At 46.2% G+C, this 24078-nt stretch overlaps 1 protein-coding gene across 2 annotated transcripts in view; it reads right to left on the reverse strand.

Moving 5' to 3' along the window:
* Positions 1 to 72: 72 nt before the first annotated feature.
* MEAK7 (MTOR associated protein, eak-7 homolog) overlaps positions 73 to 24078 on the reverse strand; it is a 32955-nt gene continuing 8949 nt past the window's right edge. The window contains exons 3-8 of one of the 2 annotated variants that reach the window (XM_012505235.2): positions 22547 to 22777; positions 11133 to 11277; positions 8485 to 8913; positions 4506 to 4624; positions 2443 to 2622; positions 73 to 1939 (exon numbers count right to left, since the gene is read on the reverse strand). In XM_012505235.2, the coding sequence (XP_012360689.1) occupies positions 1826 to 1939; positions 2443 to 2622; positions 4506 to 4624; positions 8485 to 8913; positions 11133 to 11277; positions 22547 to 22777 (1218 nt within the window). In that variant the 3' untranslated portion in view covers positions 73 to 1825. Of the gene's footprint in view, positions 1940 to 1966; positions 2623 to 4505; positions 4625 to 8484; positions 8914 to 11132; positions 11278 to 22546; positions 22778 to 24078 lie in introns of those variants that run through there. The other variant, XM_030819445.1, reaches the window with a different exon arrangement.

Raw genomic sequence — 24078 nt, forward strand, 5'->3', positions numbered from 1 at the left:
ATGTGAGTGGACAAAGTCCTAACCTTTGCGGCGGCCTAGGCAGAAGCAGCAATGAATGGTCATCAAGGCACAGACACTGACAGACCTTTAATTTTTTTTTAACTGAGGCATCATGGCAGTTTAATAGTGAGGTATTTAACTGCATTTTTATAAAACACATTCCAAAACAAAGTGACAATGGGGACCTAAATTCTTTGGACTTATGGTAGAGATGCTTGAGGATCCTAATATTCTACACCTGCTAACATGTCAGGTAGGAAGTTCACAATGTTCCCCACAAGCCATTAAAAACTGGCTAAGGAAAAGCAGTCATGACTAAGTCCTTGTCTGCATCACACTCCTGCCCCTGCACACACTGTCTGAGCGTGCACTTTTCTTTTGAAGGCTAATTTACGAGGCATTCTGCCTGAGTCAGGGATATTGCTAAGTGGAAGGTTTGATGAACCTCCTAGTAGAAAATGGAGGGCCTGCAAAAATGCGAACAGCTCGATTTACTATGGCTTACAATCAACGCAAACTATACAATAAGAGGTATTTTCAACGATCTGCAAAAGGTCAAAGCTTATGGCAAAAGACAAAAGGAAGAGGTGTATGTCTTAGACACAAGCTCACAGCACCTTTAAGTGGGGAGTTCTCGTGGCCAACTGGTGACTCACCGTGTGTTGTTTTCCAGATGTGGGCAGCCAGCAGCTCTGCTGACCCCACAACCCACCTACATGATCTTCAGCATTTCAGGATCACTGGAGCTTGTTTACAGTGAGCCTACACTGCTGAATTTCCCATCACCCCCCTCGGGAGCAGCCCTGGGCAAATGACTCAGCTGTGACTCAGGTACTGGTTCCCGGAGATCCAGAACAAGGCCAGCACCGAGGGCTAGACAGCTGTGACTCAGGTGCTGGTTCCCAGAGGTCTAGAACCCAGGCCAGTCACTCACCACTGATTTATGGAATGGACTTATATATGTATTTATTAACCAAGTTCCCAAACTTAGGGTGCCCAGTGTCCCTCACCTTAAAGTTAGCAAGAGAACAACTTTGCTTCTCTGTAGACAGATCTCCCAACTTCCCCATCTGTTCATCACACATTCATTTAAAAACAGCTGACAGAGCTCGGTGTGGAACCTTAATTACAAACAACCTGCTGAGGACTCACGCCACCAGGAGACCATGTTACCTCAAACTCTCCTGCCTCCATTTCCCCATTTTATACACAGTTCATGCTTTTACATACAGAACTCCCATGGCATTGGAAGCTGTTCCCAGAAAGCGTCGAGTTTTCATCCAGATGCCTCTGTCTCTCACCCGTCAGAAGAGACCATCAGGTACCACCTTTAATAGGGATGGCCTGAGTGAGGCCATGTGAACCCCAATGGGAGGAACCCGCTCCTCAATAGAGAAGTTGAGCTCCCAGCAACGCTAATGCTGGTGGAATTCCCTACGGCCGGCAGAATTCCCTGAGGCCAGCAGAATCCCCTAAGGCCAGTGGGGGTCTGAAAGGTCTCAGCCGCTTAGGATTTCATTGGTAAAAAAGAACAAAGTATAAGATTGAGTTACTAATTTGACACTTAAGATTACTCGGACAGATCCTGAGAGTGACCCTGTAGGGCAAAAAAGAAGATTTTAAAAACATCTATTTCTGGGAGATCCACGCATCAGTCAGGACATGGCTTCAGAGGGCGTCTTCTTGGCACATCTGGGTCTACCTGGCTGTGACCCGTGTGGCACTCTATTACAGTTAAACCATGGGGGAGGGAAGAGGGGCTGCAGGCGGTGCCCTCTACCCAGAGGAATCCAGGTCCCAGCTCCAGGAAGGCTCAGGCGGCTCCTCATTCATCGTCCGGGACTTCCCGGAGCCCTTCACTGTGGCGCGACCGCCCACTGATCTCCAGCAGGGCCTGGGTCTCAGGGTCCGCATCCAGGATGCTCTTGTTGCCCTTGGCCTTGAGAAGACAAGAAAGGGTGGATGTGTTCCATGATGGCTCAACAACAGGCAGCAGCTTCCTGCTAGTTTTCCAGCCTTCTTGGGTGGAATCTGACTCCCGATCCCCTTAAGGCCCCTCCCACTCTGGGATTCAATGGCTGGGTGGGTAGGAGGTATTACAGGAGGTTCAGGGGCCAATAGCAACTCAGGTGCGGAACCAGGGAAGGAGAAGGAACCCCAGACATTCCTCCTCTTGCAGGTGGGCAGACAGAATGAAGGGCCACCTGGGCTTACACTTGGGGACCCCCCGCTTCCCAGGGCTGCTCTACTAAACCACCCACAAATCCCAGACAAGACTTCCAGCCGTGCATCTCCCGGCCTCCAAGCCAGCATCAGCTGCCAGGATCAAATTTGGGATAAACTATCTGCAGACAGAAGAGTAAAGGGGTAATGGTAGGAAAATGCAGAAAGGCCCCCAGGCTCGAGGGGCCATCCTGGGATGCAGAGGATGGCTCCACTCACCAACTGCTCCTCTGAGGGGTCTCCAACCGCCCACACCTCCATCTTATCAAACTGGAAGTTCTCCTGAGCCGACAGCTGCGGGCTGTTGTACGTGGTGCACGTGGGCTTGGCTCTGCTGTGTCCTTTCCCGAAATCAACATCCACCCAAAGCCCAAAGTAACTGTGCTGCCCCCCCATACCCTGCAAAGGAAGCCAAGACAGAGAACAGCATCAGCAGCTCCTCAGGGTCTGTGGACATCAAATACCACAAGCCAGCCTCTCGCCTTAAGTACCAGCCTGAGACAGGGGCGGGTGAGTGGTGAATGCCATCATCTTGTTTTCCTTAACTGTGAAATATATCAATTACTGCCATATAAGCATCCCAAGCCAAGTTACTAGAACAATCATCTATGTCCCCAGACACCCACCCCATGGCTCTTTCTCAAGAGGATTTGCTGGCTGAAAGCACAAGTGACTTCAGAGAATTAAAAATGTTAAATATATCTACAGAAAGAGACCTCCAGGGCCCAGGGCCCCGCCCAGTTAAGATAAGGGGAGAGGTGAACACAGAAGCTGACACTGCACATCCCCTGTGTTGGGGTCCCAGTGCCCCCGCTTCCGGGCAGCGATCCTCACCCCAAGACAGGCTGGGAAACTCAGCTCCAAGTGTGTGGCCTACAGGATGCAGAGGCAGACCCGGAGGCTGACGCAAACCCCTGTGCCTTCCACCCTCAGTCACATGGCTGGGCTCTGAGCTGTTCAACCTCGCCCTGCCAAGAACCTCCTCTGGTCCCTGGTAGGCCTGGAACACCTGGCACGCCCTAGTTCTGACCTTGGGCAACAAGAGACCCGAGCACACTGTCCGGAGTTGACACTCAGATCCGCTCTGTCTCTCAGGGCCAATGGCGAGCAATGACCGGGGCCTGCCGGTTGCTGCCTGTGAGGCTGGCACCCTGGCTCCTGCCACCACCAGACTGCCCTTTCCAGAAGATGCCAGGTGTTCTAGGTGGCCCGGCCACGCCCCTCCCACTCTCCAGGGCAGCAGTGTGGTGAGCCGGGGAAGGACACTGGCCCCTCTAGCGGACCAGCCTTCTCTGCCCTCAGCTCTGCAGACACAGGGCTGGATTTTCCCATTAAGAGCTTCCTGTTGGCCGGGCGCGGTGGCTCACGCCTGTAATCCCAGCACTTTGGGAGGCTGAGGCAGGTGGATCACGAGGTCAGGAGATCAAGACCATCCTGGCTAACATGGTGAAACCCCGTCTCTACCAAAAATACAAAAAAATTATCCGGGCATGGTAGCGGGTGCCTGTGGCCCCAGCTACTCGGGAGGCTGAGGCTGGACAATGGCGTGAATCTGGGAGGCGGAGCTTGCAGTGAGGCGAGATCGCACCACTGCACTCCACCCTGGGCAAGAGCAAGACTCCGTCTCAAAAAGGAAAAAAAAAAAAGAGCTTTCTGTCAAGCAGCAGAAGAAAGAAATCGGCAGGGGAGCTGGCAGGAGCAAGCTGAGCTTCGGCGTCGATGCTGCCCCAGCTCCTGCCCTCGGGCCTGCCTGGACCCATGCCCATCCGCTCCCTGCACCCGGCCTAGGCCTCCCCCACTTCCCCCTGCTTCCTGTGCCATGCCACCAAGCTGAAGCGAGGGCTGGACAGGAGCCACGGTCACCCCAACTGGGGCCCCACATGCCGTCTCATGAGCTGCCGGCTGTCCATTCCCCTCGGTCCAGCACTCCCAGGTAAGAGGCAGGCCAGCGACATGCAGGAACAGGTCTGGCAGTGACACCATCCCTAGCCACAAAGGCTACAAACCAATCATCTGAGGGCCAGAAAAATGGGCTAAGTGCGCCATCTGCAACAAACCACTGAGAAGCCCCAGCAGAGGCCACATCCTTCTCTAAGAGAAATCCTGGCCCAGCCGTCACTGCCCCCAGCACCGGCCCTGGAAGCAGAAGGACCTGGAAACGGCGTGCGTGAGGAGCTGAATGCCACGCGCCCTGCCCTGATCTGTGGAGCTGAGCCTCGGGGTCAACACCTTCTCGCGGGGACATCACCAAGGTGAGACCACCACGCTCTGCCCAGGCTCACCAGTCCGTTCGGGATCGTCTGTTGTCCATGGTTCAAGTACATGTAGTGGTCATTGTAGCCCGTGTGTGTGTACACGGCCATGCTGGGGCAGATGGAGAACAGGAAGCATCTGTTGTCCCCTGAAAGTAGCCAGAGAACAAAACAAACAGGGTCGGTGTCTGAGCCGGTCCCAGAGGGCCGGAAATGCCAGTAAGCTGCGGCTCAGGAAGCAACACGGCCAAGACCCCTCTCACCCGTGTCCAGGTGTCGGCAGATCGGGGTTTGGGACAAGCTGCTAGAGACCCAGGTGGATGAGCTGGGGGTGCAGAGATTAGAGGGACAGCTAATAAGGGATGGGACATCTTTTAGCTCTGGCCAGGGGAGGAGAGATCAGAACTCTGCCCACTGTCTGCTGAAATCAGTTCAGTCTGGCCAAGCACATCTGAGCCAGGAAGAGCAGGCTTCCTTTAGCTTATAAGCACGGGGCAGGCGGTCACTCCGCAGAGACTGAGGCCTCCAGCACAGCCTACCCGAACAGGCAAGTGACGCTGCGTAGTGCTGACCCTGGCCTGAAAGAACGTACCATGCAGAGAGAAAACCTGCAGATGCAGAGCTGTCCCCAGGGGCACGGCCTAGGAAACGTGGTAGTTTACCCTCGCCCACAGGCATGGGGTGGGCACACAGGCCATTAAAAGAAAGGTACCAGTCAAAACGCTGGAAACTATGGGTCCCCAGTCTGAGACTCCTTCACTCCACAAGCACCCCAGCACTGCGGAGAAGGCCGTAGGCCAGGCCTCGTCCTCGGAGCTCCCAGCGAGGGGCACTTGCCACCATGTGCTGAGGACTCAGCTGGAAGGGCTGCCCGCCTCAACACCAGCATACACAACTGTCACAACAAGCCGGAAGCCTGCAGAGAAACAAGCTCATGGGAATTTGGGGTTGGGCTATTCATCAGGTGGGAAAGAAGTCACAGGAAGCAAATTGGGGGCACCATGATGGAAGGCAGATAAGAAGGGGGCCCCAAGACCAGGAGGCTGGAAGAGGATGATAGCCCCGAGCAAGCCAACAGGGCTCGGTCTGTAGAGTGTGGGCTGACACCAACCAAGGCCTCCAATCTAGAAAGATCCCCGGAGGGCCTCTGCCATCAGGGTCTGGGAGGCTACTGGAGGCAGCTTCCGAGGTCAAGAGGGAGGCCCTGAAACAGAGCTGGCTGGGGCAAGAGCCCCCCATGGAGAAGGGATCCCATGAGGACAAGGTGTGGGACAGGTAGGGAACAGTGGGGCTTGAGAGCATCGGGTGGAGGAAGGAGGTTAGGCTAGAAAGTTCCACTGGAACCAGCTAAGAGAAGAGCTTTACTCTGGGCTACAGACTCAGGCTTGCTTCACTGGGTTTCAGCAGCCCCAGAGGCTTGAGGGCAGGTTTAGACGCCGCCATGAACAGCTCGGTCAAACCCGTCTGCATTGTCCCCGCCCCACCTTCCCGCACTGGACTTCAGTTAAGTGGCCCTTTGCTTTGCAATCCTGAGCCTGTCGTGCTGCAGAGCAAGGTCGCAGGGCCACAGAGTTCAGGCCTCGGCTGCGATTTGCCCAGATCCTAGTCCACTCCCAAGGGCTGCTCTCCATGGGGGGGGCCAGGAGGGGGAAGCATCATTCCCCAGGATACAGGGCAAGGACCTGAGGAGTTATGATTATCTGCGAAAAAAAAACTCACGCCAACAGCAAGGACTCCTTATCTCATTCCCATAAAACAATACTCAAGCATGTGGCCACCGCCACTGGCGCTCGGCCGCTGAGGAGCTGCCTGCCCACACAGCATGGTTTCGTGTAATTCTGAGGAACTGAGGCCCAGAAAATTAATCAAGCACCTTGTCCAGGGCCAGAGCTGGGACTCAAAACCCTGTGTTCAATCCAAAGCCTTGGGCCTTTTCAACTATCGCACAGAAAACACAAGCAAAAAGGCTCTAAGTATCATCAATTCTTCTTTCCTCAAATAAAAAAACTGTGATGAAAACAGTCCTTTAAAAATGTTTATGAAGCCACATTACCCCGCAGTGAAATATCCTCTGTACTCAAGGAGGCGGCCACCCTCCCCAGCATTTGCCTTCATTGTTTGCCCCACAGCTATTAAATCACTTAAAGTCTCAGATATTGGAGGTCATTATTTCCAGGACAAGCGGACAGCACGCTCTCTGAACTTGACCCACCGGCCATGGATTTGTACCATGCGTGGTGTGAGGCTGCCCTCTGCTGTTAGTTCGTGAGTACCGACACGCACTGCAACAGAATGGACTCAGGTTTGAAAACTTGGCCATTGCATTTTTCCCACATGCTTCAGCAAGATTAAGTCTGCTTGTTAATAAAACCTAAAGAGCCAGCAGAGTCCATCTGAAGTTAACATTAAAGGCTCTGGAGGGAGCAGCAGCTTTACCCGGATCATGCTGCTCAGGGTCTTTTCATATCCTAAAGCCGAGCCTTCAGCTGTGCAGTGAGGCAGAGCAGTGTGTAATTTCCCCGGAGCCCGAGGCTGGGCTAGTGGGCACGTGCCCTATGCCTGCGACAGGGAGGCAGGGAAAGGTGGGTGTGCAGAAGAGAGTGGCCGTGGCAAGGCTGAGGCTGCTGTGTAGAAAGGCCCACCTGCAGGGCCGGCCCTGGGCTGGCACCTGGAAACTTTGATTTGGGGAGAGTTCCCACCATTCCCAGAACTAAGATAAAGATCTAGAACATCCTGAAACCTAGATATAAATCAAACCATAGAAACAATGCAATCTAGGAGATACAGGTGCCCAACCCTGACGACCCCTGCTACGTGTCCCAGCCAGATGCCACCTAGCCTCTGCTGAAAGCTCTCCCACAAGGACAACTCCACCCGAACACAGTTCCCAGCCTTCAGAACCTCTGCCTGGTGGAGATGACGACTCCAGAGGTGCGGGGTAAGATACAGGATGTACCGGGGAATGCCAAAGGCAAACCCTGGGGATGGTGGCCCACTCTCAACTACAGAGGACAGCCTACTGATTGGCGACGCATCTATAAACATTCCAAAAACTATCTATTTATTTATTTATTTAGAGATGGAGTCTTGCTCTGTTGCTCAGGCTGGAGTGCAGTGGTATGATCTCGGCTCACTGCAACTCCGCCTCCCAGGTTCCAGCGATTCTCATGCCTCAGCCTCGCCACGTAGCTGGGATTACAGGCATGCACCACCATGCCCATCTAATTTTTGTACTTTCAGTAGAGACGTGGTTTCACCACGTTCGCCAGGCTGGTCTCAAATGCCTGACCTCAAGTGATCCACCTGCCTGGAACTCTCAAAGTGCTGGGATTACAGGCTTGAGCTACCGCACCCAGCCTTATTATTATTTTTTTTTTTTAAAGTTAGAGACAAGGTCTCACTGTGTTGCCCATGCTGGTCTGAAACTCCTGGGCTCAAGTGATCCTCCCGCCTCAGCCTCCCAAAATGCTGGGATTCCAGGTGTGACCCACTGCACCTGGCCTGTGTTTTAAATATTTTTAAAGGACTCTTTTCATCAGAGTATTCTTCCTTGAGGGAAGGAGAAGAATTTACTTAGAGCCTTTCATCCAGTGCATTCAAGGTCATGCACAAAGCTTCCAAATTCCAACAGGCAAACGTGTGGCAGTGGCGGCAAGGGCAGGAAGGTCCAGGGAACGAAAATGTCCAATCTGAACTAATTAGCATCTCCTGGTCCCCTCGGAGGCATCTGTGGCTTGACTTTTCCCATGCCCCGTGGACCCGGCACCATGTAATAACTGGGCCAGTGTCCTCACCTGAAAACTGGGGGTCACACGGCCTGTCCTGAAGAACTGTGATGTGATAAACACCACAGAGCAGCATCTCATTTTCCTATCGCCCCGACTGCGTCTAGAGAAACACTTGGAGAAGATGGTAGAGCCCTATTTAGCACCCCCAACCCCTCCCTTTCTCCAGAGCTCTTTGCCTGTGCTGTGCCACTCCTCAAGGTCCAGGTCACCAAAAGTCTTACCTTGAAACTGAGGCTTCACCTCCCAGGAGCAGGAGGCAAACCCACCGAACACATGCTTGTCGTGGTCCTCGAGGACAGCCACACAGGGCCCCCGGTGAGTGATGTGGCCGCAGAGCTGGGAGAAGCTGTGTCCGTGGAGCTCAGATGAAAAGAGCAGGCGCCAGCGGTGCCGCTGCTCCCGAGGCAGCTGGGCGTTGATGTACATGACAGAGAGGACGTCCAGGATGCTCTCAAAACCCCTGCCCTGGTCCACTTGACGCTCGGGGACCAGGATAGTCAGATCAAGAGACGAGCACAGGACGAGAAAGCCCTTGCAAAGGACCACACTCAGGAATACGGCCACAGGGGGGACCCTGAACACCCAGTCCTCGATCGCGGCTCGGTCGCAGTCACAGTCCAGCCACTGGGGCCCCAGAAGCCTCTTGCCATCTGGGGAAGGGGACGGTCAGCATTAGCGGGGCTGTTATGTCACCGTATAGCTACTATCTAAACCCAAACTGACCAGTGTGGGAGCCACGAGTCACACGCAATTACTGAGCACACAAAACAGGGCTCGTGTGAGTTGAGAGGTGCCGTCAGTGCAAAAGGCACATCTGATTTCAAACATTTGGTGTGAAAAAAGAATGTAAAATATCTCAATTTTTAAATATTCATTACATTTCACAAGTGTATTCAGGACATATTATTAGAATCAGTTTTCCCATTTCTCTTTACTCTTTTAACATGGTCCCTAGAAAAGTGAAAATTTCACATGGGGCTTGCTTTGTCTATTGGCCAGCACTGATCTAAACAAACCGACTTCAACACTTTTCTCTCCTCTCCAAGCAGCATTTCAGAGCCCCTCGAGATGGCAGTGCCCTGGCAATGGGGCTGGAATAAATGCCTGAGCTACACCTCGAGCCGCTCATCCGAGGGCGTCGGTCCTGCCAAGGTCACTGGAAGGGGACTGTTCCCAGCCAGTCAAGGGGCTGGTAGGGCACTTCCTGGGACTCCTGTAGTTTATCTTGGAAGAGCGGGTTTCATTCGCCACTAATCAGGCTTAATCACACAGCACTTGGAGTCCTATTTTCCATCCCTCACCCACTAAGAGTGGAGGTGACAGTAACAGCGTGGGAGCACACACCTGGGACTCCAACAGCTGGCTTCAAACCCGAGCTCAGGCACAGCACGACCTTGCCAAAGTCTGCACCTCTGTGCCTCAGTTTCCTCAGGTGTAAAATGGAGATAAGGCCGGAACCTGCCCCGCTTGGTTATTACAAGGACCAGCGGAGCTTTTACGTCTTAAGCTCCTGCTGACACAAAGGCTCCATTTACAGAGATTATAATTCCCAACCTAGCGAAAATTTGACTAAGCTGAAATAACATTTTGTCTAACTCAGGCCCATTTTATTAAGCAGGAAATGTAAAAGTACCCCCAACTACTGATAATTCGAAACTCCTATCAATTTATTTTTTAAACAGTTTCATTTCTCATTACCTATACATTACTTGAAATCTTAAGGATAATTTTAATCGTCTGAATTAACTTTCTCTTACTTCAATGACAACTTTAATTTTTACTTTGATGATTCTTCTTTTACAACATACTAATTCTAGATGGATGAACAGTTTACCCATAAGACGAATTACTGATACTTACTTTTAAAATTCTTTCCAAGTTCCAAATACCTCATCTAAACTAACTTCTGAAACATAACCTATTTTCAAGCTGTACTTTAAAATCTGGCTTTAAAACAAAAGGGCAATGTATTTATAAAGTAAGTCTGCTTTGCAAAGTGATTTGCCACGAGGTTTTTTTAATCCCAATTAAATTTAAATATATACTGCTTCTCACCCAACAAAAGAATACACATTCTTCTCAAATGTGCTTTAAACATTATCCAAAAGTGACCAAATTATAGGCCATAAATGATGCATCAGCAAATTTTAAAGGAGTGAAATAATACAAAGTATGGTCTCTAAACATAATGAAATATAATTAAAAATCAATACTAGAAGGCAATTTGAGGAATTCACAGGCATGGAGAAATTAAGTAACACACGGTTAAACAGCCAATAGGCCAAATGAAAAAATCCTCAGGGACATTAGAAAGTATTGAGATCAATGAAAATAAAAACATAACTTATCAAAACTTATGGCATGCAGCTAAGGCAATGCTGAAAGGGAAATCTGCAAGCGTAAATGCTTATTTGAAAAAGAAGATCTCAAATCAATAACCTAATATGCTATCTTAAGGAACCAGGAAAAGAAGACCAAACAAATTTAAAGCAAACAGAAGGAAGAAAATAAAAGCTAGGAGAGAATAAAGTAGAAACTAGAAAGACAACAGAAAATTAATGAAAGCAAAAGCTGGTTCTTCAAAAGGAACCGACAAAAATGTGAAAAACCTTTAGCTACACTGACTAAGAGGAAAAAGGGACAAGACACAAATTATTTAAATCAGTAATGGAAGTGGGGACATCCTTACTGCTTTTGGGAAAATAAGAAGGATTATTTAAAAATATGCCAACAAACTAGAAAACCTAGAAGAAGTTTCGAGGGCTCATGCTTTCCGGTTTCAAAGCTTTACTACACAGCTACAGTAATGGAAACAGCGGGTACCGCTCTGCAGCAAAATACCTAAATCACCGAGTCCACGCACACTTGCCTTGCAGCTTCATCTCAGAGAGCAGCTGAGCAGCCAGCACCTGCACCCGGGGGGCGGGCCCTGGGGCTTCCTTCCCAGTCCAGCCTCTCAGCTCCTGTCTGTGGCTTAGCACGTGCACCACAGAGCCAACCAGATCCTCTGTAAACTTTAAGATCACAATTTTACCATTAAAAACAGTTCCACCATATCCTGAGTCCTATGTCATGACCACATGGAGAACGGCAATTTTCTTTAACGCCAACTATGATGGGCCACAATGTGGGGAAAGGGCATGCAATCTATGTAGTTACTCGTTTTTCTAATTATACACTTGGCTGGCCTAGAAGTTTTCCCAAAGCCTTCATCCAGTTCTGACCTCAGCCCAACAGTATTGGGGTTTAGGGCTCCCCGAGAATGGACAGCTCCACAATGCCTGCTGTCTTCATTGCTCAAACCAACAGGATGATTTGCTGAGGCTCAGGAGCTACCCCCTCCAGAAAATCCCTGATCTCCCCAAGTGTGGATGAGATCTAAGGTTTATTTTGCTGAGTTTTACGTGCTTCCAAAAAAGAAGGCAAGTCTTCCTGTTTCCGGAATGATAGAGGGCAGGCAAATGCTTTCCGGAGTTGTGGCTCGCTTCCAACAGGGAAGGGGAGTTTGAGGTTTTCTTGCTTCTAAGATGGCAGAGGGCAGTCTGCAGCCTGGGCTCCACTCCTAGGAAAGTAGCTGAATTGGGGTTTTGTCTTAAAAATTCTCCTGATGACTAAAACTTAAGATTAACAACCAACTGATCTTCATTTCTCCTTACCATTAGAGCACTCAGTAATTGTACAAATTGTGTGAGCACGTGTGTGTTTTGCTGAACTGTTTTTATCTGTGGTTTCTGTTTTTGTTGTTTCAGTCTTTTTCCCATTTGGTTTGATCAACTCTACCTGACTTGGTCAAATCTGAAGGAACGTTCCAAATTATGGGGAAAGGAGGCCTCTGAATTGGCTAAATTCCCACAGCTGGGAAAAAAAAAAGAAGGAACGAACAAAGCCAGCAAAAGGAAAAAAAGATTTTGACTGCCTGAGGGGCTTTATTTACATAACCTTTGCTAGCTAGGCCCAAACTGATGGTAGTAAGAGATTTAAAATGATTTTTTTAAACAGCTCAATGGTTAAAGTCAGCTTAATTAAAAGCTAATATCCAAGATACGTGTGTGTGCGTCTGTGTATATATTTATATTTAAAGGGAAATAATGCTTTTTTTGTCTCCCCTAGGGTGTTTTTTGAGAAAAAAAAAAAAAAAAAGATTTATTTCCCTCTCAGTCGACTGAACTGTTTTCCCCATTTGCTTCTGCGTGTCTCTCCTTCCTCTTGCCACCCTCCGCTGTAGGAAGGACCTAAAATAATGTCTAACAGTCTGGGATTCCTTAAAGAAAACAGAGAAGCTGCCACACTCATTTCTGAGAGAAATTTGTGTTTCTTTATGGAACCCCAAAGCTATAAACAGACCAGTTCCTCTCAGCTCTTAAGCTGCTTGCTTTTCTACTGTTACCTGAATTTTTTTTTTTTTTTTTGTCTAAAAAAGTTATTACTACATGGCTACTCTTTAATGAAACCAAAAGTTGGCTCACTGAAAACATCAACAAAAATTTGAAGAAACTTTAGCTAGACTAACAGAAAAAAGGCTGACAACTCAAATTATTCAAATCAGAAATTGAAGTGGGGGGCCAGGCACAGTGGCTCACGCCTGTAATCCCTCCACTTTGGGAGGCCAAGGCGGGTGGATCACTTGAGGTCAGGAGTTCGAGACCAGCCTGGCCAACGTGGTGAAACCTATCTCTACTAAAAATACAAAAATTAACTTTGGGAGGCCAAGGCAGGCGGATCACTTGAGGTCAGGAGGTCGTGACCAGCCTGGCCAACAGGATGAGACCCCGTCTCTACTAAAAATGCAAAAATTAGCCAGGCATGGTGGCGCACACCTGTAATCCCACCTACTTGGGATGCTGAGGCAGGAGAATCACTCGAGCCTGGGAGGCAGAGGCTGCAGTGAGCTGAGATCGTGCCACTGCCCTCCAGCCTGGGCAAGAGAGCGAGACCCTGTCTTAAAAAAAATAAAACAGGGCCGGGCAGGGTGGCTCATGCCTGTAATCCCAGCACTTTGGGAGGCCGAGGCGGGCGGATCACCTGAGGTTAGGAGTTCAAGACCAGCCTGACCAACATGCAGAAACCCCATTTCTACTAAAAACACAAAATTAGCTGGGTGTGGTGGCACATGCCTATGATCCCAGCTATTCGGGTGACTGAGGCAGGAGAATCACTTTAACCCAGAAGGCGGAGGTTGTAGTGAGCCGAGATTGCGCCATTGCACTCCAGCCTGGGCAACAAGAGCAAAACTCCATCTCGAAATAAATAAAATAAAAATAAATAACTAAATAAAATATATACAAAAATTAGCCAGGTGTGGTGGTAGGAGCCTGTCATCCCAGCTACTCAGGAGGCTGAGGCAAGAGGATCACTTGAACCCAAGAGGCAGAGGTTGCAGTAAGCCAAGTCTGTGCCACTGCACTCCAGCCTGGGTGACAGAGCAAAACTGTGCCTCAAAAAAACAAAACACAACAAAAAACAAAACACACACACACACATAAAGAAAAAAAGAGAAAGAAAAGAAATAAAAGTGGGGGCCAGGTGCAGTGGCTCACACCAGTAATCCTAGCACTTTGGGAGACCAAGGTAGGTGAACTGCCTGAGCTCAGGAGTTTGACACCAGCCTGGCCAACATGGTAAAACCCCATCTCTACTGAAGATACAAAAAATTAGCTAGGTGTGGAGGCACATGCCTGTAGTCCCAGCTACTCAGGAGACTGAGGCAGAAGAATTGCTTGAACCAAGGAGGTGGAGGTTATAGATCACGCCATTACACTCCACCCTGGGCGACAGAGCAAGGCTCTGTCTCCAAAAAAAACAAACAGAAAAGAAAAGAAAATGAAGTGGGGGCATCATTACTGCTTTTGGGAAAATAAGTATTATTTTTAAATAAACCAACAAACTACATAGTAGAAGGTTCATGGGCTCACACTTTCTGGTGTCAAAGCTTAACTATACAGCTACGGTAATGGAGACAGCCGGTACCACTCTATGGCACAAAGTCTAAATCACCGAGTATACACACACTTGCCTTGCAGCTAGCTTCATCTCAGAGAGCAGCTGGGCAGGCAGCACCTTGCATGTTTAAGATAAGGGTGCAGCTTAAACACTTAGAGAAATGTCTTCATTACAAAATGCACCATAAATGCATTACGTGTCCTAGTCCCACGATCTGTCTTTTTCTGGAGACCCAGATTTCAATGTGGGCTCCTTCCAGAGTTCCAAGGTCCAGTTAAAAGAGAGAGACTAGGCTGGGCATGGAGGCTCACGCCTGTAATCCTAGCACTTTGGGAGGCCAAGGCGGGTGGATGACCTGAGGTCATGAGTTCGAGACCAGCCTGCCCAACATGATGAAACCCTGTCTCTACTAAAAATACAAAAAAAATTGGCTGGGCGTGGTGGTGGGTGCCTGTAATCCCAGCTACTCAGGAGGCTGAGACAGGAGAATCATTTGAACCCAGAGGCGGAGGCTGCAGTGAGCCAAGATCACGCCACTGTACTCCAGCCTGGGTGACGGGCAAAACTCTATCTCAAAAAAAAAAAAAAAAGAAAAAGAAAGAGACTAAATTGAAAACTACCTAACTAAATAAAATTGGTCTTCTTATAAAATCCTATGGTAGATTTCTATAATTTGAAGTTTGGCTCGGCATCCATTTTAAATCTCCTTCTAACACAGCCACAAATGCTATCTCTCTCTCTCTCTCTCTACTTTGAGATATAAATTTCACTATCTTTCACCTGAGTTGTTCCTTTAATGTGCAAATTTAGGGCTATCTAGCTGACAATTGCCTGGAGTCACCAAACAGGTAATCAACACATTGGAAGTCTCAAATAGAATAAAAGGGGTTCTTATGAATCTATAAGATCTATGTCTATCTGTGTATCTAATCAATTATGTGTTGTGTATACAATGTTCCACTACCAAAAATATGAGCTCTAATTAACTGACTTAAAGAAAAAAGGAAAAGTTCTTAAATCAAATACTTTATCAGAAAAATAGAAACTTTAAGCCCAAATGCCTTTACAAGTTCATAACTTTAGCGGAATTTTTTTTTTTTTTTTTTTGATACCAAGCCTCACTCTTGTTGCCCAGGCTGGAGTCGAGTGCAATGGTGCCATCTCAGCTCACCGCAACCTCTGCCTCGCAGGTTCAAGCAATTCTCCTGCCTCAGGCTCCTGAGTAACTGGAATTAAAAACACATGCCACCATATCCAGGTAATTTTTGTATTTTTAGTAGAGATGGGGTTTTACCATGTTGGCCAGGCTAGCGTCGAACTCCTGACCTCAGGTGATCCGCCCGCCTCGGCCTCCCAAAGCATTGGGATTACAGGCGTGAGCCACCACGCCCGGCCATGATTTCAGTGCATCTTAATAAATAAGATGGTTTTAAAATTATTTGTAAAATAAAATTAGAAATGTCTTTAGAATTGTCAGCATACATTATTGTTTACATTTATTGGTCAAGCAGTTTTATACTTATCTCTGCTAGACATTATAACATGTCAAAATTTCACATGAAGGTTATAAAGCTATAAATGCAGCCCAAAAGAGAATTATCTTTGTATAATTTTTTTTTAGTAAATAAGGCATTTAATATGGTTGGTTTAACAAAAACAACTAAATCCTAACTTACTGGCAAAATAAAGCACGTACATTTATTTAACCTTAAGGTTCTTACTTAGACAAACATCTGAAATTCACAGGCTATAAAAATGCTTAACAGGTCATCTCCTTGGGAAGTGAAATAAAACAGAATGGTTAACAGGGAAATAACTGTAAATGATGACTCTCATAATTTTCATAAGCACTTTAGGTATAAACTATTTTTAAAATTCGTTAGGTAAATGGAATGGAATGAATGCTTGCAAACAAACTTGTCATATAATTTAGAATCTGAACGTATAGCAAATTAAATAGTATTAATGTTGATCATTTCTAAATTTTTTAAAGAAATTATTCAGAAAATTTTTTCTAAAAAATGTATTCTTGGCCGGGCGCGGTGGCTCACGCTTGTAATCCCAGCACTTTGGGAGGCCGAGGCGGGCGGATCACGAGGTCAGGAGATCGAAACCACGGTGAAACCCCGTCTCTACTAAAAATACAAAAAATTAGCCGGGCGTGGTGGTGGGCGCCTGTAGTCCCAGCTACTCGGAGAGGCTGAGACAGGAGAATGGCGTGAACCCGGGAGGCAGAGCTTGCAGTGAGCCGAGATTGCGCCACTGCACTCCAGCCTGGGCGACAGAGCAAGACTCTGTCTCAAAAAAAAAAAAAAAAAAAAAAAAAAAAAAAAATGTATTCTTGGCTGGGTGTGGTGGCTGATGCCTGCAATCCCAGCACTTTGGGAGGCCACAGCAGGTGGATCATCTGAGGTCAGGAGTTCAAGACCAGCCTGGCCAACATGGCAAAACCCCGTCTCTACTAAAAATACAAAAATTGGCCAGGTATGATGGCACATGCCTGTAGTCCCAGCTGCTCAGAAGGCTGAGGCAGGAGAATCACTTGAACCTGGGAGGCACAGGTTGCCATGAGCCTAGATTGCACCACTGCACTCCAGCCTGGGCAACAGGAGTGAAACTCCGTCTGAAAAAAAAAAAAAGTGTTCTTAAAGAAAAATAATTTTTATCTAATTCAAAGGTTATTTATGAAACAAGGTGAACGGAATCAGTAAATAAGAGACATAAAGTTAAAGTTATAGTTCTTATAGTTCTGTAAACAGGTATTCTTGTAAGAAAGGTTAAAAGGCAAATAATTTTATATGAGAAAGAATCCTGTATGGTAAATTTTTTGTGCTCAAATAACATGACTGGTTTTTTAAGAAAGTGAAGGATAAAATAGGAAGTTCAATCAAGTCATCAATGGTTTGCGTAAGTCATAAGGTTTGTATAAAGATAATTTATGGCCAGGCACAGTGGCTCACACCTGTAATCCCAGCACTTTGGGAGGCTGAGGCGGGAGGATCACGTGAGGCCAGCAGCCCAAGACCAGCCTGGCCAACATAGTGAAACCCTGTCTCTACTAAAAATACACAAATAAGCTGGGCATGGTGGCACACGCTTGTGGTCCCAGCTACTTGGGAGGCTAAGGCAGGAGAATCTCTTGAACCTGGTAGGTGGCAGTTGCAGTGAGTTCAGATCACACCACTGCACTCCAGCCTGGGCCACAGAGCAAGACTCCATCACCCAAACAACAACAAAAAAAGACGACTTACGGAAAAAAAATTTTTGTGATTAAGTTGGCTGTAATTAAAAAGAAATTATTCATAAGTCTTTCTAGAAATTAGGCTTAGATATTAAAAATACACTAACACACTAAAGAATTCATTAAAACAAGATTCTTTTAAGATACTGATTAATAAAATCACAAGAGGTTTTAATTTTTTTTAACCCAAGAGTTCAATTTTTACTGCATCTCGCTGTTTTCTCTTTGAGAAGACCTGAGATAGTAACTCCCTCCTTCAACTTTTTCCGTCAGCTCCTGAACCTTTTTCCCCTCAAGTTCTAACTGCTGCTGTGGCCTGATGCCAAAAATGTTTTCCTTTTAAAAATCCAAAAGAAATGTTTTCTTCTAATGTAGCATTTTGTCCTCTTGCCTTTTTTAAATATGTCTAAATTGTTCTATGAAACTGCAAACCTTTATTTATGACCCAGGACACACTCTTCCTATGTCTGATTAATTCAAGTACCATTTTCATTAGTTTTGCAGGTTACCTAAATAGACTCCCTCCCCATAAGGCAAACCAATCACACCACGGAAGGTTTTTGTTTTTGTTTTTGTTTTGTGCCTTTAGGTAACTCGCCTAACAAACAGATTTTGGTTTTGTTTGTTTTTGTTTTCAGAAGGAGTCTCACTCTGTCGCCCAGGCTGGAGTACAGCGGTACAATCTAGGCTCACTGCAACCTCCACCTCCCAGGTTCAAACGATTCTCCTACCTCAGCCACCTGAGTAGCTGGGACTACAACAGACGTGTGCCATCATGCCCAGCTAATTTTTTTAATTTTTAGTAGAGACAGGGTTTCACCATATTGGCCAGGCTGGTCTTCAATTCCTGACCTTGTGATCCGCCCGCCTTGGCCTCCCAAAGTGCTGGCATTATAGGCGTGAACCACCACCCCTAGCCAGATTTTATCTTTTACTGAAATACTTCCCATGCCATTATTATTTGCTTAGAAAACAGATTTAAATGGCCGGGTGTGGTGGCTCATGCCTGTAATCTCAGCACTTTGGGAGGCCGAGGTGGGTGGATCACGAGGTCAGGATATCAAGGCCATCCTGGCTAACATGGTAAAACCCCATCTCTACTAAAAGTACAAAAAATTAGCCCGGCGTGGTGGTGGGTGCCTGTAGTCCCAGCCACTTGGGAGGCTGAAGCAGGAAAATGGCGTGAACCCAGGAGGCAGAGCTTGTAGCGAGCTGAGATCGCACCACTGCACTCCAGCCTGGGCGAAGGCACAAGACTCCATCTCAAAAAAGAAAAAAGAAAACAGATTTAAATTTTTTTTAATTAAGGTTATCATATCCATGTAACATTTTGTATGGCTTTTAAAGTCCTTCTGCTGTTAAGTTACAGGGCTGGGATTCCTAGGGCTAAAAGAGACTTGAATCCTGCTAAATCTTCAACACTGAAAACAATTAAAGCCTCATCTTGAGACCCAGGAAAAGATGACAATCAAACTGTGTTCATGAGACACAGGGCCTGAAATTTAAAATATTTAACCCCTCTAGGCCCAGGGACTATTGCGGAAGAGGTGGATGTATGAGATTGTAATGGCCAATTTTGAGAGAGAAAATTAGTTCACAGGTTCTTTGTAAATTAAATATTACTATCAAACATACACTGATCAACACCAGCATCTGGGTCCTTGTGTCAGATTAACAAGGTTTTCTTGGAGCATAACCCACTTTTCAATTTAAAGAATTATAAAAGGTTATAAAAAGGTTTATACAAATTATATCTTACAGTCAAGATGATTAAAATTTAATAGGTTTATAAGACTTGACAGAGATTTAAGTGGCCTCATACTATCTTTATTAGGGCTTATTGTTTGGGAAATTAAGTCTCCTCTCTCAAAAAAAAATAAAGGTTTTTAGCCATTTTTTCAAAACCTTTGAGTTAGCACTTTGGCTAAATGGCTTATTTTATAATGACCTGTGATCTTACTTTGTGATATCAAGTGTTTTATTTTATTTATTTATTTATTTATTTATTTTTGGAGATGGAGTCTCACTCTGTCACCCAGGCTAGAGTGCAATGGTACAATCTTGGCTCACTGCAACCTCCACCTCTCGAGTTCAAGCGATTCTCCTGCCTGGGCCTCCCAAATACGTGGGACTACAGGTGTGTGCCACCATGCCGGGCTAATTTTTGTATTTTTGGTAGAGACAGGGTTTCACCATGTTAGCCTAGCTGGTCTTGAACTCTCGACCTCAGATAATCCACCTGCCTCAGCCTCCCAAAGTGCTGGGATTACAGGCATGAGCCACTGCGCCCGGCCTATATCACGTGTTTTAAATTTCTGATATTTGACAAACTTTCCAGAATCAAATTCAAAATTCAGTCCTTTTGACCTCAATTACTGTTTTGATATTAGGTCCCTTGACCTCCAAGGGAGACACATTGGGCTTACTTGGTATAATACAATCATACAGGAAGCACTGTCAAATATGAAATGGTGTTTAACCATCTTTGGACCACATTTATGTAACTGTGTTATTAGTATGTGTTCCAAAATTGTATGAGATTCCTGTGATTCTGATGTGTCTTAGTATATGTTATCAGTAGTAATTACTATTATGTAAAGTTGTTGTATGCCAGAGAAGTACCCAAAATTCCTTGTCAATTGTGTCGTTAACCATGGCTGTTCTAAGAGTTTTGACATCCACAATTGTTTTACTTTGATCCTTTCATAGGGCAGTTTATAATCAGCTATAGAACTCTGAGGAGTACTCTTAAATATCGGTTCTGATAACTTTAGAGATTGTGCTGTTGGAATAGAAAGGAAAACTTGCAGGACTCATAGGGGGCTGATGTATTCATGAGGATTGCTGATCCAATATCAAGCCAGCAAGAAGTTAATTGTGTGGACCAAACTAATAGACAACCAAAATAATCTTTTATGACATTTTGTTTACAACATTAGCTGTTTTTTTTCCAGAGTCAAGAAAACTTTCTCTTTTAAGCTATTTACAGCTTTTAACAATTAAAATATACTCTAGTGAGCAAAATTTAAAACATAATCCCTTTCTCCGTACCTAATTTCTCCAAAATTTGGAAACTATTTGTGAGTATTCTTAATTTATGGCAATGTAATTATTTGCATACGTTCACTAAGAATCTATTTTCTTTTATAACAGGACATAATTGGAAACACTGGTTATTTCATGAAGGCTTTGACTGGAACAGCATTTTCAGATTACCTTGAGAAAATAAAGCTGACCAGTAAGAGCTGATAAAAGCCACTGGACGAACTGGCCTCACACTGTCTTTTACAGGGTTCTGACCTGTGGTAAGTAAAGGATGTCACTTTCTGACAGGCCCAAATACTCCAAGTTTTCTTGAGACCTCAAAAAGAGAGGAATTCACCCAAGTCACATGGGTATCTACACGTACAGATAAATTCTTGGCTGGGCTTGGGGCATTTAGAAAGGTCTAATCTAAAAAAATGAAGTAAAATTTTAAAAAAAAGTCTAATCTCAGACTCCTTAAGGAAAAGTTCTAGCAAAGACAATTTAAACAAAGAGAGTCAGTGCCTATATGGCAAATTATTACTGTTGCTGCACTTTATGCAAATAATCAAGCTAAGTATAATTAGACTACAACTTATTTTACAAATAAGTTGGACCTACTATGATTTTGTCTTTAATAAAAGTGGGGAATTGAAGAGAGAAAAATGTCTCAAAATAAACCATAGTACACCTGTTGTTAGATTCTAGCCTTGACCAGCGTTTTTCCATTTTTATTATTTTCTACAATTTGGACTGAATCCTAAAATTTTTTCCTGGCTACAAGTCTTTAAAATAACGTTTCGATTTTTTTCCTTCTTTCTATTCCTTTTTTCCCCCCATTTTTCTGATTTGAAATCATTAAAAAATAAGCTGTGCTCTTCTTAAGGCTCTGAGAACTAAAGTTAGACAACTTAAACTCTGGAGTAACAGCAACCTATTTATATACAGAACCATTTTCATATCTGCCTGCTGATATATGGACTTCAGAGTAATATGGCCTGTGTCAGTTTTCCAGTGTTGTCTTCCCTTTTTTGTTTGTTGTTTTTCTCTCTTCCTCCCCCACTGTTTTTTCTTCATGGGACATGAGACTTCACAACCTGCTAAAAATGAGCTTTCCTAAAAAAGTGGGACTATCTGACTAGGAATAAAACATTCTGGACATGACAGATTAGACAAAACTCAAGCCCTGAGACTCATTTTCCTCTAAAATCCTTTCTCCAAAAGATTTTTGAAAGACAAAGGAGGAAAAAATAAAAACTCAGGACTCCAATTCACTCTGCCAAAAGGAAAAATTAAGCTAAAAGCTGAGTCTTGCAAGAAACTGCCTTTCCTTTCGTTCCTAAGCAGAGAGCTACAGATAAAAGGTTTAAAATCTCCACAGGTGGCCAGCATGGTGGCTAACGCCTGTAATCGCACCACTTTGGGAGGCCGAGGCAGGCAGATCACCTAAGCTCAGGAGTTTGACAGCAGCCTGGCCAACATGGTGAAACCCCATTTCTACTAAAAATACAAAACAGCCAGGCATGGTGGTGCGTGCCTGTAGTCCCAGCTACTCAGGAGGCGAAGGCAGGAGAATCACTTGAACCTGAGAGGTGGAGGTTGCAGTGAGCCAAGATCGCACCACTCAACTCCGGCCTGGGTGACAGATCAAGACTGCATTTCGAAAAATAAATAAATAAATAAAATAAAATCTCCACAGGTAGTGACTATGCTCACCTGATCATATGTAAAGTGCTGACTTACTGAGTGCAAGACAAACACACATTGACTATTTCCCTACCTGCTCCCTTCCTCTTATAAAATGTGGATTCAGTAATAGGACCAGACCCTCCCTCTTTCCCCTGCAGTCTGCTTTTCCCCTTTAAGTCCTGAAGCCCTCAAAATCATCTTTGGAGAAAGGCACAGGCCTCTCTCCCAGACATGCCCTTAACCTTGGCAAAATAAACTTCAATTCATTGAAACCCATCTCAAATACTTTTTGGTTTACTCCTCCGTGTGCCATGTAACTGGCCTCCATCCCCCACCGATGGTCACCAAGACTGCTGAGGAGGCTGCAAAGGGCCTCGTGGCCTCACTACCTTTTGGACTTCTCTGGCCTTCACGGGACCTTCTGTGGCAGAAATCATTTTCATAATCATGACACTCTTCTCCTCGGAGTTTCCTTTCAACAGGTGGGACATGGATGCTGTGAACTGCTCCTGGGACACGTTCTCACTGGGTCCCTTCGCCTTCCCTGTCAGGTCGACCCTCCGCATGCCACCGTACAGCCTGGTGACCATCTCTGGGGGAAGAGCTTCCCCGACGTGGTTCTGCCGGGGACAAGCAGAAAAAAATGGTTAGACAGTGCACGAGTTGAACTTGGTTAAATTATTTTAGGCACATACAGAGGAAAAGGGGTCCTTGGGAAGTTTTCATTTTTTAAAGCATCTCCGAAAAAGTTTCTTGTAAAGCCCCATCTCTTAGAGCCAGGCCGGCAACCTTTGATATGCAAATGCCGGCCATTAGAAACTGGGTCCACCCAACATGATGATTCCCACGTCCTTCTTGCCCTTTCCCCACATGTTCCTGGCAATACGGCCGCCTCCACATATCCCCATGTGTGTAGAACATCCATGGTGCCCTGCAGTTACATATTAAAAGGCTAGGGTGGGAGGGCCAGCTTTTTAACGGGCTACATGAATGACATACCTGGTCAAACCAATCCCGAGCCCTATGCAAATCAGATATCGCCTTCTCCAGCCTCTGCATATATACCTGGCTGGTGTCGACCACACTTGAGGACCTCTTTTGGCTTTGCAGCTGCCCCTCCCTCTGTCTCCGTAAAGGGGAGCCTCTTTCTTCCGCCTTCTCCTTCCTTCTTGCCTGTTAAATTCTCCGCTCCTTAAAGCCACTCCACGTGTGTCCATGTCATTTTATCTAAACTGGCATGAGGATCAAGAACCCTGGTGTTCTTCCACTCATCGTGAACCGTATCGGTAGTATCACAGGAAAATAAGTAGGGGGCCCAGACCAACCTCGGCCACTTCACAATGCTGCTGTCAGCTCCCAAATGCTCCCGCATCACAGGATGCAGGATGTTCTCTCACCTAAGGGCCTCACACCACCTAAGCGTCCTGGCTGTAGCTCACTTTGGCCATCAGACTCTCCCACAATCTGCTCCCATCCTGCCTCCAAACTCTCCTGTCTCGTCATTCCTGCCTCTGGCCACCATCTGAGCTTCACTCTACTTTGAACATCACCTTCATTCTAGATTCTAGCAGCTGCCATTTGCACGTCGGAATTTATTAACACATGTCACATATGTCTGTGTACAGCTAATGTGCTCTCTATATTACGGGTTTCCAAATAGACCAGCTTTTACTTCCCATCCATGTTCCTTGGGCTCAATATGCACTTTTCCTTCATTTTTTATTTTAAATTTAGGGGTTTGTTTTCGTTTTGTTTTTGAGACAGGGTCTCCCTCTGTCACCCAGGATGCAGTGCGGTGGCTCAATCACAGCTCACTGGAGCCTCTACCTCCGAGGCTCAATTGATCTGCCTACCTCAGCCTCCTGAGTGGCCGAGACTACAGGCACATGCCACCACGCTAATGTTTGTATTTGTTGCAGAA

The sequence above is a fragment of the Nomascus leucogenys genome, chromosome 2, assembly GCF_006542625.1.
Source record: "Nomascus leucogenys isolate Asia chromosome 2, Asia_NLE_v1, whole genome shotgun sequence".
NCBI lineage: Eukaryota > Metazoa > Chordata > Mammalia > Primates > Hylobatidae > Nomascus > Nomascus leucogenys.